The sequence below is a fragment of the Ascaphus truei genome, chromosome 3 (genome assembly GCF_040206685.1).
Source record: "Ascaphus truei isolate aAscTru1 chromosome 3, aAscTru1.hap1, whole genome shotgun sequence".
NCBI lineage: Eukaryota > Metazoa > Chordata > Amphibia > Anura > Ascaphidae > Ascaphus > Ascaphus truei.
Window position 1 is genome coordinate 318,098,168 of NC_134485.1, and position 14,338 is coordinate 318,112,505.

The 14,338-nt window shown below is 41.5% G+C and overlaps 1 protein-coding gene across 3 annotated transcripts in view; it reads right to left on the minus strand.

Moving 5' to 3' along the window:
- ZC3H13 (zinc finger CCCH-type containing 13) overlaps window positions 1–14,338 on the minus strand; it is a 67,768-nt gene that overhangs the window by 2,397 nt on the left and 51,033 nt on the right. For all 3 annotated transcript variants that reach the window (XM_075591125.1, XM_075591126.1, XM_075591127.1), the window contains one exon: window positions 10,411–10,611. In XM_075591125.1, coding sequence (XP_075447240.1) covers window positions 10,411–10,611 — 201 coding nt within the window. The remainder of the gene's footprint in view (window positions 1–10,410; window positions 10,612–14,338) is intronic.

The following is a 14,338-nucleotide window of genomic DNA, read 5'->3' on the forward strand; positions in this document are numbered from 1 at the left end:
TTTTTATTGCAACATAATTACTTCACTTTTGATGATCAGTATTTTTTACAGACACAAGGGACCGCAATGGGCACATCATTTGCACCCTCATACGCCAACTTGTTCATGGGTTTTTGGAGACTTATCACATTTTCGGTGACAATAATCCTTATAGACAATATATCAAATTCTATCGTCGCTATATCGATGACTTACTTTTGATTTGGTGTGGGGATACACAAACACTTTTATCCTTTTTAGATTATATCAATGCCAATGATTGTAACTTGAAATTTACTCATACCATACATGATCATCATATTGATTACTTGGACCTGCATCTTTATGTAGATACAAATTTGTTGATACAGACAGATATATACAGAAAGGAGAACGCTCGCAACTCGCTGTTAAGAGCCAATAGTGCACACCCGAGACCACTGCTCAATGGTATCCCCAAAAGTCAGTTTTTAAGATTAAGAAGGATTTGCTCCACAGAGGAATCCTTCGATACTCAAGCTGAAAATCTCAGACAAAGGTTTCTAGCTCGTGGATACTCTGACAGTGCTATCGGGAATGCACTTAATAATGTGAAAAAGCTTAAAAGGGCAGATCTCCTACACAGATCCAAAAAGAATAGGCCAGTTGAACAAAAACAAGGAATTATGGTAGAGAGGCACCTCTCTTCATCACCACCTATTCCAGACAAGCTGGCATCATTCGGTCTATTCTGAACAAACACTGGGAGGTACTCAGATTGGACCAAGATCTGAAAAAATACACCAAATCAAACCCCAGAATAGTGTACAGGAAAGCTAAGACGCTGGGGACTCATCTTTCACCAAGTATGTATAGAACCAAAAAACCCACTAAAAGTACTATCCCTAATGGGTTCTACAAATGTGGATCCTGCAATTTCTGCAAATACGCCCTACCTATTAAATCCATCAAGAATATATATACAGGCCAAAAACATAGAATCAATTCTTTCTTAACATGCAATACAAAGTATGTGATTTACATTCTGAGATGTGCATGTGGCTGTAGCTATATAGGTAGAACGATTAGACCTTTAAAAATAAGAATTAGTGAACACATCAGAACCATCAAGAAAAAAGATGAGAAATTTCAGTCGCTAGACATTTCAATCAATGCTCAATGGGCTCGGTAGACCAACTTACATTTAGCGCCATTGAACATATTGCAATACATCCAAGAGGTGGAGATAGGGAATCTCTTCTCAACTGTCGGAATATGCATTGGATTTATACCCTTGGGACTTTGATGCCCAAGGGTATGAATACCGACTGGGAACTTAAACACTTTCTCAAATAATGTTATCTGATGTTCATACATATCCTTGCTCTTTTCGCCCTCTACCTCTCCCCCCTTTTTCTTTCCCTCCCCTCCTTTTTCCTCCCTTCCTTTCCCTTTCTCATTCCTCCCTCCCCTTCCCACCTCCCCTTGCCCCACCCCCTCCCTCTTCCCTCTCCTTCTCCCTTCCCCTTTTCCTTCTCCCTTCCCCACCCCCTTTTCTTATTCCCCTTCTCCTTCTTCCTCCTCCCCTCCCCCTTCCCCCCTCCCCTCCCATCTTTCCCCCCCCCCTTTCCTCTTCCCCCCTCCCTTTCCTCTTCCCCCCCCCCTCCCTTTCCCCCTCTCCTCCCTATTCCCATCGGACCTTGCCCCCCCCTTTTTCCCCCCCCCCTCCCTTCCCCCCTCCCCCCACCTTCCCATGTTTTCTCTTCCATTCCCTACTTATTTCCAACTATATAATTACTATCTTATATGTATATTTTGGACGTCTCTGACATAGAAATCTGTATACCACTGTTTAATTATCTATCCATGTCACTAGAGAGGCTCAACTCCTAATTATTTTATATATACCCCTGATTGTCTACAACAGATGTTTGATAAATAGTATAGCTTTCTCATTTGTAAAAATTATATCTGCAAAGATGTATTTTGCTCTATGTATATACATACATTAAGGACTGTGGATGATATTATATATAGCTACATATTAGACATAATGAAGAATATTGTACATAACCATACAAATGATATAATGATGCCCTCCATGTTCTCCATTTCAGAGTAGAAGATTGCTTCTATACATGTTTATAGTATTGTTTTTAACTCTGTATGTTGTCATTAGTGCATGTTGAGTTTACAGCATGCAGTAGCTTCGCTCCTGATATAGGTGTCACTCCCCTTTTCCTCCCTGATATCAGTGAAGCATTCGCAACCTAAGGAGCTCATTGGTCCAGGGTATGGACCAATCAGATTATACCTTGACGATCCCGCGCCAATGGCAGATGACGTCATCAATCAGCTGGAGGCAGGGGAACTCCTATATCAGCTGCGGTAGCCGCAGTCTGTTTAGTATTCTCGTTGACAAAGGGCGACGGCCCGAAACGCGTTCGAGATTTTTAACATATCCCATGCCATGATGTCTACCATGGAATAAAGGATTTTTAACAGCGGTATCTAGCCCCCTTCTTACTGCATTTGCTGTGCTCCGTTCTTTCCGCAAGGATATCTTGTTGCTGCTTTCTCAAACGTGATGCACGCCGTGGGACTCACTACACAGGATTTCTCTCTACTGTGAGTACATCCATCCGTTTATTACGGCTGGCTATTCATTTACTGTTGTCTTTTCTCCAGGGGGGATACAACATTCTGTGTTACTGGGAGGTCAGAGATTTTTTACTGACACTCACCAATATAATACAGTTCCCCCATACTTCAGGAGATATAATCAGAGACATATTTATATCTATATATCTGTAGAGAGTGGTGTCTCCCTGTTTCCCTCATATAGAGGCATTATTTCAAATGGACATCTAAAGATTTCCTGCAGTTGAGCACGGTACACTTGGAACGCTGTGTCCTAGTATCTACAAACATACCACTAAGAAGTCACCTACTGAGCTGGTATATAACCAGTTAAATACCACCCTTGCTTCAGAAAAGCCTTTATCTCTCTCACGGTTATCTCCCACTTGGAGATTATTTTTCTGGTGCACTAAAATACAAACTCTGACGTACTGCCAATTTGGGTAAAAAGCACCATGTATATACACATACTATACACTTTCTAACAAATATACTTACCTGATACTATCAGGATACTTAAAGGGGCTTCTTATTCCCCTTCACCTCTGTGTATCCCGAGAGATCGCCACAGTACAGACACACGGACTGTGACGCATGCGCAGTCCGGCTCTGAATATTCCATAGACCAATGCGTGTTGCATCTTTAGAGGCACATTTGGTCCCTAACGTTTTAGGTCCAAACGCACTATAGTCATTCTGAACACTGATTTCTCCATCATTATCTACATAAACTAATACCATGATATTATTAGAGACACTCTACTGAGATATATATATACCTCTACTAATAGAAAAATAAATAAATTGTATTAATTATACAAGATACAAACGTAAACACAGATAAAAACAGCGCTAGCACAGCATATGACTCAATCATGCAAAAACCTATTGCAATCACACCTCCGGTATATTCAAAACCGGAAAAAGTATATCTGGCAAATGGGTATATAAAGGATCCCAGATGGTGGCGCACTGCAGACCTTTATAAAATAATGTGGTCAGAAGCAGCTTACACAAACTAATTAAAAATACTTTATTATAATAATAATACAGATATGATTAAAATGGATACACAGCCTAAAGAAGGGTGTATATCTATAAACAAGGTAAAGGTGCCTCAAAATAGTATTTCAAATAAATCCTATTTTACCTGTGAATATATATATATAAGCTGCTTCTGACCACATTATTTTATAAAGGTCTGCAGTGCGCCACCATCTGGGATTCTTTATATACCATTTGCCAGATATACTTTTTCCGGGTTTGAATATACCGGAGGTGTGATTGCAATAGGTTTTTGCATGATTGAGTCATATGCAGTGCTAGCGCTGTTTTTATCTGTGTTTACGTTTGTATCTTGTATAATTAATACAATTTATTTATTTTTCTATTAGTAGAGGTTTGAGTGCATCCCCATAGGGTCTTTTCTATTTGTCGTGTAATCCAATAAGAATTTTAACCCAGGGAGTGTTAGGACCTGCTATGGTCATGCCTTGAAAGTGGCAGCAGGCTCAAGACACTTTGGCCAAGGTAGGTATTGCACTGTGTATTTTTGTCACATTGGAAGTAGCTTTGGGCATCTTTGTCTGTTTTTTTGTTGTATTAAAATAAATGTTGACATTCCTTACGAATAAAGCAAATTCACAATGAAAGAAAAATCCCTACAATTATTTTGCATGTTGTATGTGTATGTATGTATGTATGTATGTATGTATGTATGTATGTATGTATGTATATATATTTTTTTTTTACATTTAACTATGCAGAGAAAAAGCACACATTAATTTTCCCTGTTTGTATTACTTGAAGTCAAGTATTCTTACGTGTTGTTTTGTGTTACCAAAAAAAAAAAACAGGATTAAAAGGGCAAACAGATTAGCAACAATTGATAAGGAAAAATAAAAAAAAAAGTATTGCAATAGATGGTAAGATCAACCCTAAAAGGTTTTTGAAGTACCTTAACAAATACATTAGTAGAGAATATAGGACCCTTTCAGTTTGAGACGCGCAGGAAAATTATTGGACATAAGGAAAAGGTGGAGGTATTAAACAAATTCTTTGCCTCTGTATTTACCAGGGAAGAGTCAATTGCAAAAATAGTGCCATAGGAAGAAGCCACAACCTCTATTAACAAACAATTGGTTAACGGAGTGCATAGGCTGCTTGATAAAATTAAAGTAAACAAAGCACCTGGCCCAGATGGTATGCATCCAAAAGTTCTTACGGAGCCTGTTCAGTAATGGCCAAACCGTTATATTTAATATTTCAGGGACTTGAATTCCACAGGCACAATGCCACAAGATTGGTGCAAAGCGGACATAATGCCTATATTTAAAAAGGGGCTAGATCACTACCAGGGGATTAAAGACCTGTAAGCCTAACATCAATAGGGGGGAAGCTACCTGAAAGTTTAGTACCGGATAATATTCCGGAACACAACGGATAACAAAGTTACTAGTAATAGTCAGCATGGATTAATGAAGGAAAGGTTGTGCCAAACTAACCTTTAGTTTCTTTGAGAGGGGGGTGGGGGGGAAAGGGAGTATTCATTTAGACCAGGATAATGCAATTGATGTGGTCTACTTACATTTTGTAAAGGATTTTGATACAGTTCCACACAAGAGGTAAGGAAATTGGTCTCCGTAAACTTATTTGCACCTTGTGACGATGAAGGGGTACCCAGGCCATGAAATAAAGGCATTCTGCTCGGCTGGGTTCACCCGAGTCAGATAAAGTGTCTGTAGAGTGTCAGTTCTGCAGCTCAGGGCTGGCTGCAGTCCTATATGTAATAATATGTCTAAACTGCGCCCGCTAGGAATAAGGGGCCTCTAGCACTGTTTAAAGGGTTAATTGGATAAGTGTGCCTGTGGTTATGTGGTTGGGCCTGGCATTACAACACTATCACTGTGTAACCGCAGACAAGCAAGGGAAGCCTTAACCACAAGTTAAATTGGTTAAGTGGTCTGTGGTCAGGAAAAGATGCCGGATTGCAACATTGTATAATGTGGTCTCATCATTCAATTAAGGTCAATTGGTACAGTACGTCTGCGGTTATTGATTGAGTCCGAGCATTGCAACATTGCATCCTGGTCCCAAACCGCAGACCGGGGAAAGCTAACTTTTGATAGGAAGGTCCTAGCTTTCTAATTTTTGGTATGCAGAGTGCCAGAGGGTAGACATGTAATCTGGTATAGTTATGAGACACTAATTTATTTAAAGGTATAAATGAGAAGTAGCTCTGGGTTTAGTATTTTAAAAAGTTATAGGAACCAGGACATTTCCATTTCAGCCAGGCAGGACAGCGGATACATTAAGCATTCACTATTGTCATTTGTAATCAGGGATGAGTCATGTATAATGTAAGTCCGGACTTCTGAGACTCCCTGTGGAGTTGACTCCAGAGTGTCTGTAGAAGTCCGGGGCTTCAAAAGACACCGACCTGGGGAAAGTGCTAAATGTCAGGAAATGTAAATAAACGGTTTGCCTAGCAGATGTCCGGGCATCCTGGAGAAAGGTAGACATTCTGCCGACTTGTAGGGGCTTGGTCAGGTATGCTAAGCGGGTCAAGTGCGAAGTTATCGCATGACCCTTGGCATACCGTGAAACCATTTGCCCGGCTGCTAGAACTGTTGCAAAACTTGCCATTAGGTGGGAATTTGCTTCCCATGCCAAGATTGGCTGTGTATTACCCAGATAGGCTTGGGAGGGTGTCATAAGCCCGTGCAGGCTATCGGGCGGGTGTTCAACTGTGTTCTTCTTTGATCCATCGAAAGGTATAGCGTGCGGTACAGAGACTATGCCATCGCAGCCAAGGCTTGTACCCCGCTACGAAAGTTCGTTAGAACGAAGGACTTGTAAACGAATTCTGCAACCGCAGAACGAAGATACTTCTTTCGACGGAGAAACAGGGGCTGCAAGCGGCGCCCCTTGCCAAAGACTGTTTCGCGTCTCTTGTTTGCGTATCAACCCCGCTCCTGGGAATTGATACCTAGAGACTGTATTTCGTGGAGTTTCGTTCTGGAAACCATTTATTTAGTTTTACTTCATTCTCGTGTTATTTCGTGGTATTTTGTAAATCAAGCTGTGTGTTTCTTGTGTGAATAAATTACAATCTATTTTCTCACGTTTTGTTCAAAGGATCCAGGTATTTTTGTGTGATAAGCACTGGTCACCCGTGACACCTGCACTGAAAACTGGTTGAAGGATAGACAACAGAGGGTCGTCATAAATTGAACCTTTTCAGGTTGGGCTAAGTGGAATACCTCAAGGTTCTGTATGGTGACCTGCTTAACTTGTTTATTAATGACCTTGAGGTTGGCATAGAGAGCAAAGTCTCCATCTTTGCTGACACTAAACTGTGTAAGGTAGTAAAATCAAGAGCAGGATGTAATCTCTCTCCAGAAGGACTTGGATAAACTGGAAACTTGGGCTGGTAAATGACAGATGAGGTTTAATACAGATAAATGCAACGTTATGCATTTGGAAAGCAAGAATAAGCTCCTTGTTGGAGAAGGATTTCGGAGTGCTTGTAGACAGCATGCTTAGCAATGGTGCCTAATGACGTGTAGTAGCTGCAAAGGCAAATAAGATCTTATCTTGCATTAAAAACTGGGAATGGATGAAAGGGAAGTAAGCATAATTATGCCACTGTGGAAAGCATTTTTAAGACCACACCTTCAATATGGAGTACAGTTTTGGGCAGCACTGCATAAAAGACATCATGGAACAAGAAAAGGTGCAGAGAAGAGACAAATTAATAAAGGGGATGGGAATTCTGATGTGTAAGAGGCTAGCTAAATTAGATTTGTTTACATTAGAAACCATATACAAATATATTCGGGGTCAATACAAGGAGCTTTCAAAAGAACTATTCATCCAAAAGGTGCAGTACGAACTACAAGGTTGGAGGAAAGGAGATTTCACCAGCAATAAACAAAAGGGTTCTTTACAGTAAGGGCAATTAAAATGAGTAATTCATTACCCATGGAGACTGGTGGCAGATACAATAGATATCTTCAAAAAAAGGTTCGATATCTTTTTAGAAAGGAACAGTATATAGGGATACATAACAAGTAAAACATGGAAAGGATGTTGATGTAGTGAGAAATCGGATTGCCATTATTTGGAGCCAGGAAGGAATTTCTCTCCCCACCCACCCCTCTGAGAATTCATTAGATAATGTTTCAATGTTTCACTGGGGATTTTTTGGTTTACCTCTCTGGATCAATGTACTGTAAATACAAATATAGGATAAGTATCTGCCATATACTAGAGTAGAGTAATTATGCCAGGTTGTTGAACTCTGCAATACAGGGGTACAATAACAACATTTTGAATAGATAAGAAATAACCTTATGGTTGTACCACAAGCCGGAAATGGAATCTCGTTGGGGAAGATAGGTGCACTGCTGAAAAATAAGGCTGGATCGCTCAAAGGTCTATTAAAAACGTATTTATTGAGCCGTCGGCAACATTATAAAATATAAAGAGCTAGCAGAGAGAACTCCAACGTGTTTAGCGCTTTATTAGAGCAAGAACTGGTAGAAGCATTCAGACATATGGAGGAATCAAACCGGAAGTACCACCCCCTATAAAGGGGATCAGGTGGCTGCGCCTTTGGTAGGAGTCTATTACAATTGACGGACAAAAACAAAACAAATATATTCAAAAGAGAGAATATATGTTAAAGCATCCACAAATAGTGTAAACACCAACAATGTACCCAGGTTGATTTTTGTCATAGACCAATGATCTGATATGTTGTTACCACATTATACATAGAAAGAATGAAAAAAAGGAGACTGTAATCTTTCGTCAAGATGGGTACTAGTTAGGAGGCATAAGAAGTACAATATGGATGTCACAAATTACTACTGAAAACAATGTCTTAAGTACGTATAATTAAAAACAAGGTCAGCTAGTTCATTAGTATTTTGAAGAACCTATAATGAATATTTCACAATGTTTCATGCTTAATATTTCTTTATATAGCTAATGGCTATCATTGATTTGCTGAAAAACACTAATTTATTAATATAAATATGAATGACTCATGTTTGAGGAGACGTCGGTGTGAATGTATTCATTTTATCATAAAGGATCATGATGTGTGTATTTTACCCTTAAATAGAATAAGGCGACCTGCTTCAGATCCCTCAAACTGAGGGGAATATGCACAAGTCTCCATATAACTTACCGCCCTTGCCTTAAATTATAGAGTGAGAGCCAAAAGATTCTTTCAGGTGTTTTCCTCAAAGTTCTTTGTGATTACCATACATATTTTAGTTTATTACAAATTAATTGGGCACTGAAGCAATTCGCCTCAATCTATTTAAAAGGTAATACACACATGATACTTTATGATTAAATTCATAAATTCACACCGACGTCCCCTCAAACTTGAGTCATTCATATTTATATTAATAAATTAGTGTTTTTCAGCAAATCAATGATAGCCATTAGCTATATAAAGAAATATTAAGCATGAAACATTGTGAAATACACATCATAGGTTCTTCAAAATACTAATGAACTAGCCAACCTTGTTTTTAATTATACGTACTTAAGATTTTTTTCAGTAGTAATTTGTGACATCCATATTGTACTTCTTATGCCTCCCAACTTGTACCCATCTTGACGAAAGATTACAGTCTACTTTTTTTATTCTATGTATAATGTGGTAACAACATAGCAGATCATTGATCTATGACAAAAATCAACCTGGGTACATTGTTGGTGTTTACACTATTTGTGGATGCTTTAACATATATTCTCTCTTTTGAATATATTTATATTTTGTTTTTGTCTGTCAATTGTAATAGACTCCTACCAAAAAGACGCCACCACCTTATCCCCTATAACATCTCAATGGTATTACCATTACAGGAGGACGATTTAAACGGGAACACAGGGGGTGGTACTTCTGGTTTGGATTCCTACATATGTCTGAATGTTTTTACCAGTTCTTACTCTTTGATAAAGCGCGCATACGCGTGAAACGCGTCAGAGTTCTCTCTGCCAGCTCTTCATATTTTATAATGTTGTCTACGGCCCAATAAATACTTTTTTATTAGACATTTGAGCGATCCAGCCTTATTTTTCAGCAGTGCATCGCCTATCTCCTCCCACGCGGGATTCCATTTCCAGCTTTCAATTTTGAGCAAGGAGCACGCTATCTCCGGACACTGTCTACATGGTTGTAAGTAAAATGGATTTTCATACACTTTGCTTTTTCTGAGCTTTATCACTGGAGATTGAATCTTGTATGTTGTGAGGGTGTCAGAATCTGTCATACTTCTATTGACATCCCTTCTAGATACTTTAACTCAAGTATTTCTTTCCAAAAATTAGGAAGAACAGACTATGGCACTTATCCTTTCCATTGTTATTATGGGTGACCCGGATCCATTGATTTCATGAACATTATAAAAAGTACACAACTATCACCAGTACTCTGGAGCACCGGTTTTTGGTAATCATATTCCCCTCTTTTCTTACCACAAGGAAAGAAAAATATGTTTGGGGTGTCAGGTGAGTATCACCACATGTTACTAGAGGACATTTCCGGTTTTTCTTTGTATACTAGTCTGCAAATGCAAATTTGGCCAAAATGAAAAGCATCTGTTCTGTATTAGCAACATATTCCATGACAGTTGAACACTAACAAATAGCGATTCCATGGATCATTGGTATAATCACCTAGGTCTGAGCCAGTAATTAACTACTACGATGAGTACACAGTCATATCAGAAAATATAAAAACTTATTTGCAAATAATTGCATGAGACAAACACTGAAATGACGCACAGTTACCTTTAGGCTTTTCTACAGATTTTTGGCAAGTGTCTTTAACTTTGTTGAAGAGGTCAGACCCTGCTAAACGTTTTGAAATGCCCACACGTAGCAAGACGGCAGCCGGTGTAAATTTTAAGAGGGCAGCACCAGATTCCCGCTGTTCCTTTAACTGCTTTGGCATCAGACTTGACCAGTCCACATTAATTACACCGAGAGAATCTGTATCAAATCAAAAAGTAGAGGGCACACAAAAGAGGACATTAACATCTAACCGTAGTAATAAATAGCATAGTTATCACATTGCATGTCCTCATAAGACAACTGACATTTTAAACTCAAGAAAGCAATGCTCAAAAGTGATGCAGTATTAAAGCATACTGTACAATAATATCTAATGTTTACACATCTACATTTGAGCCGATTTATCCCTCATTCCATATGACTACGGAAGCAAATAAGTTAAATTGTAGATGCTGTAATTGTTGCATTTGACAAAGGGACATGTCCCAGAAACGTTGCGCATTTTTTTATCTACAAAATAAAAAGTTGAAAAATGATGATTTGAGCAGCATCCGCAAAGAGTGCGTCAGAAGCCTTTCTACAAAAAAGATGCTGTAATAAGTGTGCGAAACCTGTGAAGTTTATGGTGTACTTGACTTATTATCTTAAACTTACCCTTCCCATCACCCTGTTCCCTTTTCTACATTCTGAACAGCAAACATTACTAGGAGACCATTTCAGACTTCATTGTCAAAGATAACAAGTAAGTATTTTTACTTTTAAAAAAATGATGGAAATCCTATTCTATTTGGGCCTCAATCTCCTAGTTTAAACCTATTAGAACCATGTTGAATGAATTCTGGTTATGCATCTGTGTAGGACTGTACATTTAGTTGTGTTTCTTTATATTCTACCATTACATTTCTACTCCTACCTGAACATTTGGTGCCAATGTTAATTCAAAGATTTTTTTTCCCATCAAAATCAATACATTGCTGTAAAAATTCAGTACAAAAGATTTGTTTTCTGTGTGTTGTTGATCAACTTGCAATCAATAGATTGATGTTTAATTTTGAAATGAATGTCACTGTAGGCAGCCAGAGAAATGACAATGGAAGATAAGGCGAATGGTACAAAATGGGCACAATATCAGGTAATTACAAAAAGTAGAACGTCTCTACTACAGGGACTAAGCTCTTAAAGGGGGTTAGTCAAAGAGGCCGATGGGCCGTTTTTGGTCACAATTTCTAATTGAAGTCAATGGGGAATAACGGCAGTCGGCCAATCGGCTGATATCCAATAAGTGCCCAAGTCTGTGAATCCTCCATATAACTATTATCGGAAACAGTCATATTGAAAAAATCAGTACTGCTGTATATTTATATAGTGTCCTTATCTTTGGTGCTGTACATTGTTTTAGTAACTAATGGTGGGTTATATATGCAACATTTCATGTGATGGGTATAGATCATTGTTAATAATGTCTGTCGTGGGCAGGGGTGGGAACATTATGGTCAGGCTATGGGCTAGATGCATGAGAGCTTGGTTGGTGGGCAGGGGTTGGAGTTAGTTCTTTGGATTTCATCTCGTCGGGGCATGGTGATGGTTCTGGCAGTGGAGGCGATTGAATCGGTGAGGTGGGTGACTGCAGGGTTTTGGAAGGACTAAGGTGGTTTAGGAAGTGCTGAGGGTAGGGTAGATCATGGGCATTGGGGAGAGTGGGGCGAGAGAGGGGATGGGATAGGAGGGTGTTATGTAGGGGTCATGGAATGCGATGAAGATATGCGTTCTGAGTTGGTTTTTGAAGATAGTTAGGGTGGGGCAGATTGAATGTGATGGGGGAGCTTGTTCCAGTGGAGGGGGGCGTGTAAGGCAAGTGATCAGAATCGAGGCATGGCACAGTGGGCTGCGGAGGGAAGCAAGGGCTGTGGCAGTCAGGGAGCGAAGAGGACAGGAAGGGGTGGAAAAAGTAGTGCCGCAGAGTAAAGGGGTGGGGCAAGACCATGGGGAGATTTGTAGATCAGGGTGAAAAATCTGAAGAGGGAACATTGTTGGATGGAGTTGGGAGAGGAGTTGGGTGGCGTGGGCAGAACGTGAGAAGTGTACAGGCTGCAGGGTTTTAGATTTGTTGGAGGGATATGGAGGACTAGAGAGGGAGACCGAGGAGAAGGGAGTTACATTAGTCAAGACATGTGAAGATGAGGGAGTGGATAGGAAGTGGTCAGAGGTAGGATGAGCGCCACGAGAGGGCGGTGTGAGTGATGCCAAGGTTGGTGAGGGTGGAGATGTGTGAGGTGATTGATAGTGTCAAATGCGGAAGAGTGGTCGAGGAGGATGAGGATGGAGGGGAGCTTGGAGTAGCGAACTTGGGAGAGAAAGTTGTGAATGGTAAAGAGGGCAGTTTCAGTAGCATGATGGACAGAAGTCAGACTGGACAATGGGAAGGAGGGACTGGATGTGGATAAAGGTGGAGAGTTGGTTGTGAATGATGCGTTCGAGGAGTTTGGAGAAGTATGGGAATGAGATAGGGCAAAAGTTGGAGGGAAAGAGAAGGTTGAGAGGGGGTTTTTGAGGAGAGAGATGACCACAGTAGTTCTGGAGCCCGGGTATTATCCGCTGGATAGGAAGAGGATGAAGGAGGAGATATAGGGGAGGAGTGGGAGTGTGGAATATGGTCAAAAGGGAATGGAGCATTTGATGATTGAGAGGTAGACCTCAGAGGTTGGACAGGAGGGTCCACAGTGGGGAAGGAAGCACGGATCTTAATTTTTTGTAAGAAGTAGGAGGCAAGGTCCGTAGCTGAGAGGGGGAAGGGGGCTTAGGCGAAAGAGATGGGGAAGGTCATAGCAGATTGTTTAGGGTTCAGAAAAGTTGACGTTGATGAGGCGATAGTGAGGTAGTAAGGGTGTTACAGTATATTTGTTTTTGCTATTTGAGAGTGGAGGTGTATTGGTTGAGGAGTGACTGGAAGGTGGCGAGTGAGGATGTGGAATGGAAAGATTTCCATGGTCTCTCGTCTGTGCGAAGGGAGAGAGAGTGAGTGTATTGAGTTGGCAGATGAGTCGGGGTTGAGGTGGCTTTGTGGAGTGACACAGGGTGGAGTAGTGCAATTTAGTGAAGGAAAAAGGATAATGCAGAGCTGAGGGTGGATAGGGCAGAGTTTAGTGGGAAAAAGGAAATGTGTGAGTGGGGGAGGAGTGATGAGGTGAAGTTAAGGGAGGATGGGTCAATGGATTTGAGGTTTCTGCAAAGGATGGGGTTGAGTGGGGGTAAGGAGGGAGGAAGAGCAGGGATGGTGATGCAGGGAGTGTGGAGGGGAACTCAGCGTGGCATCCTGACTCTGCAAGTGGGGGGGGGAGGGGAAGGGCTGAAAGAGTGGGGGGAGGGCAGAAAGAGGGGGAGAGGGCAGAAAGAGTGGGGGGAGGGCTGGAAGAGGGGGGGGAGGGCTGGAAGAGGGGGGGGGCTGGAAGAGGGGAGGGGGCTGGAAGAGGGGGGGGGGGCTGGAAGAGAGGGGGGAGGGCTGGAAGAGGGGGGAGGGCTGGAAGAGGGGGGAGGGCTGGAAGAGTGGGGGGAGGGCTGGAAGAGTGGGGGGAGGGCTGGAAGAGTGGGGGGAGGGCTGGAAGAGTGGGGGGAGGGCTGGAAGAGTGGGGGGAGGGCTGGAAGAGTGGGGGAGGGCTGGAAGAGGGGGGGAGGGCTGGAAGAGGGGGGAGGGCTGGAAGAGGGGGGGAGGGCTGGAAGAGTGGGGGGAGGGCTGGAAGAGTGGGGGGAGGGCTGGAAGAGTGGGGGGAGGGCTGGAAGAGTGGGGGGAGGGAGTGGAAGGATGAGAAGCAATGAGGGACAGGTGATCGTGCTATGGTGTAGATGAGGAATAGGATGGGTCAGAGAGGATAGTTGGTGAGGAACGTTAATGATTTGAGAGTTTGGGGTGAACAGTGGTAGTTCAGCA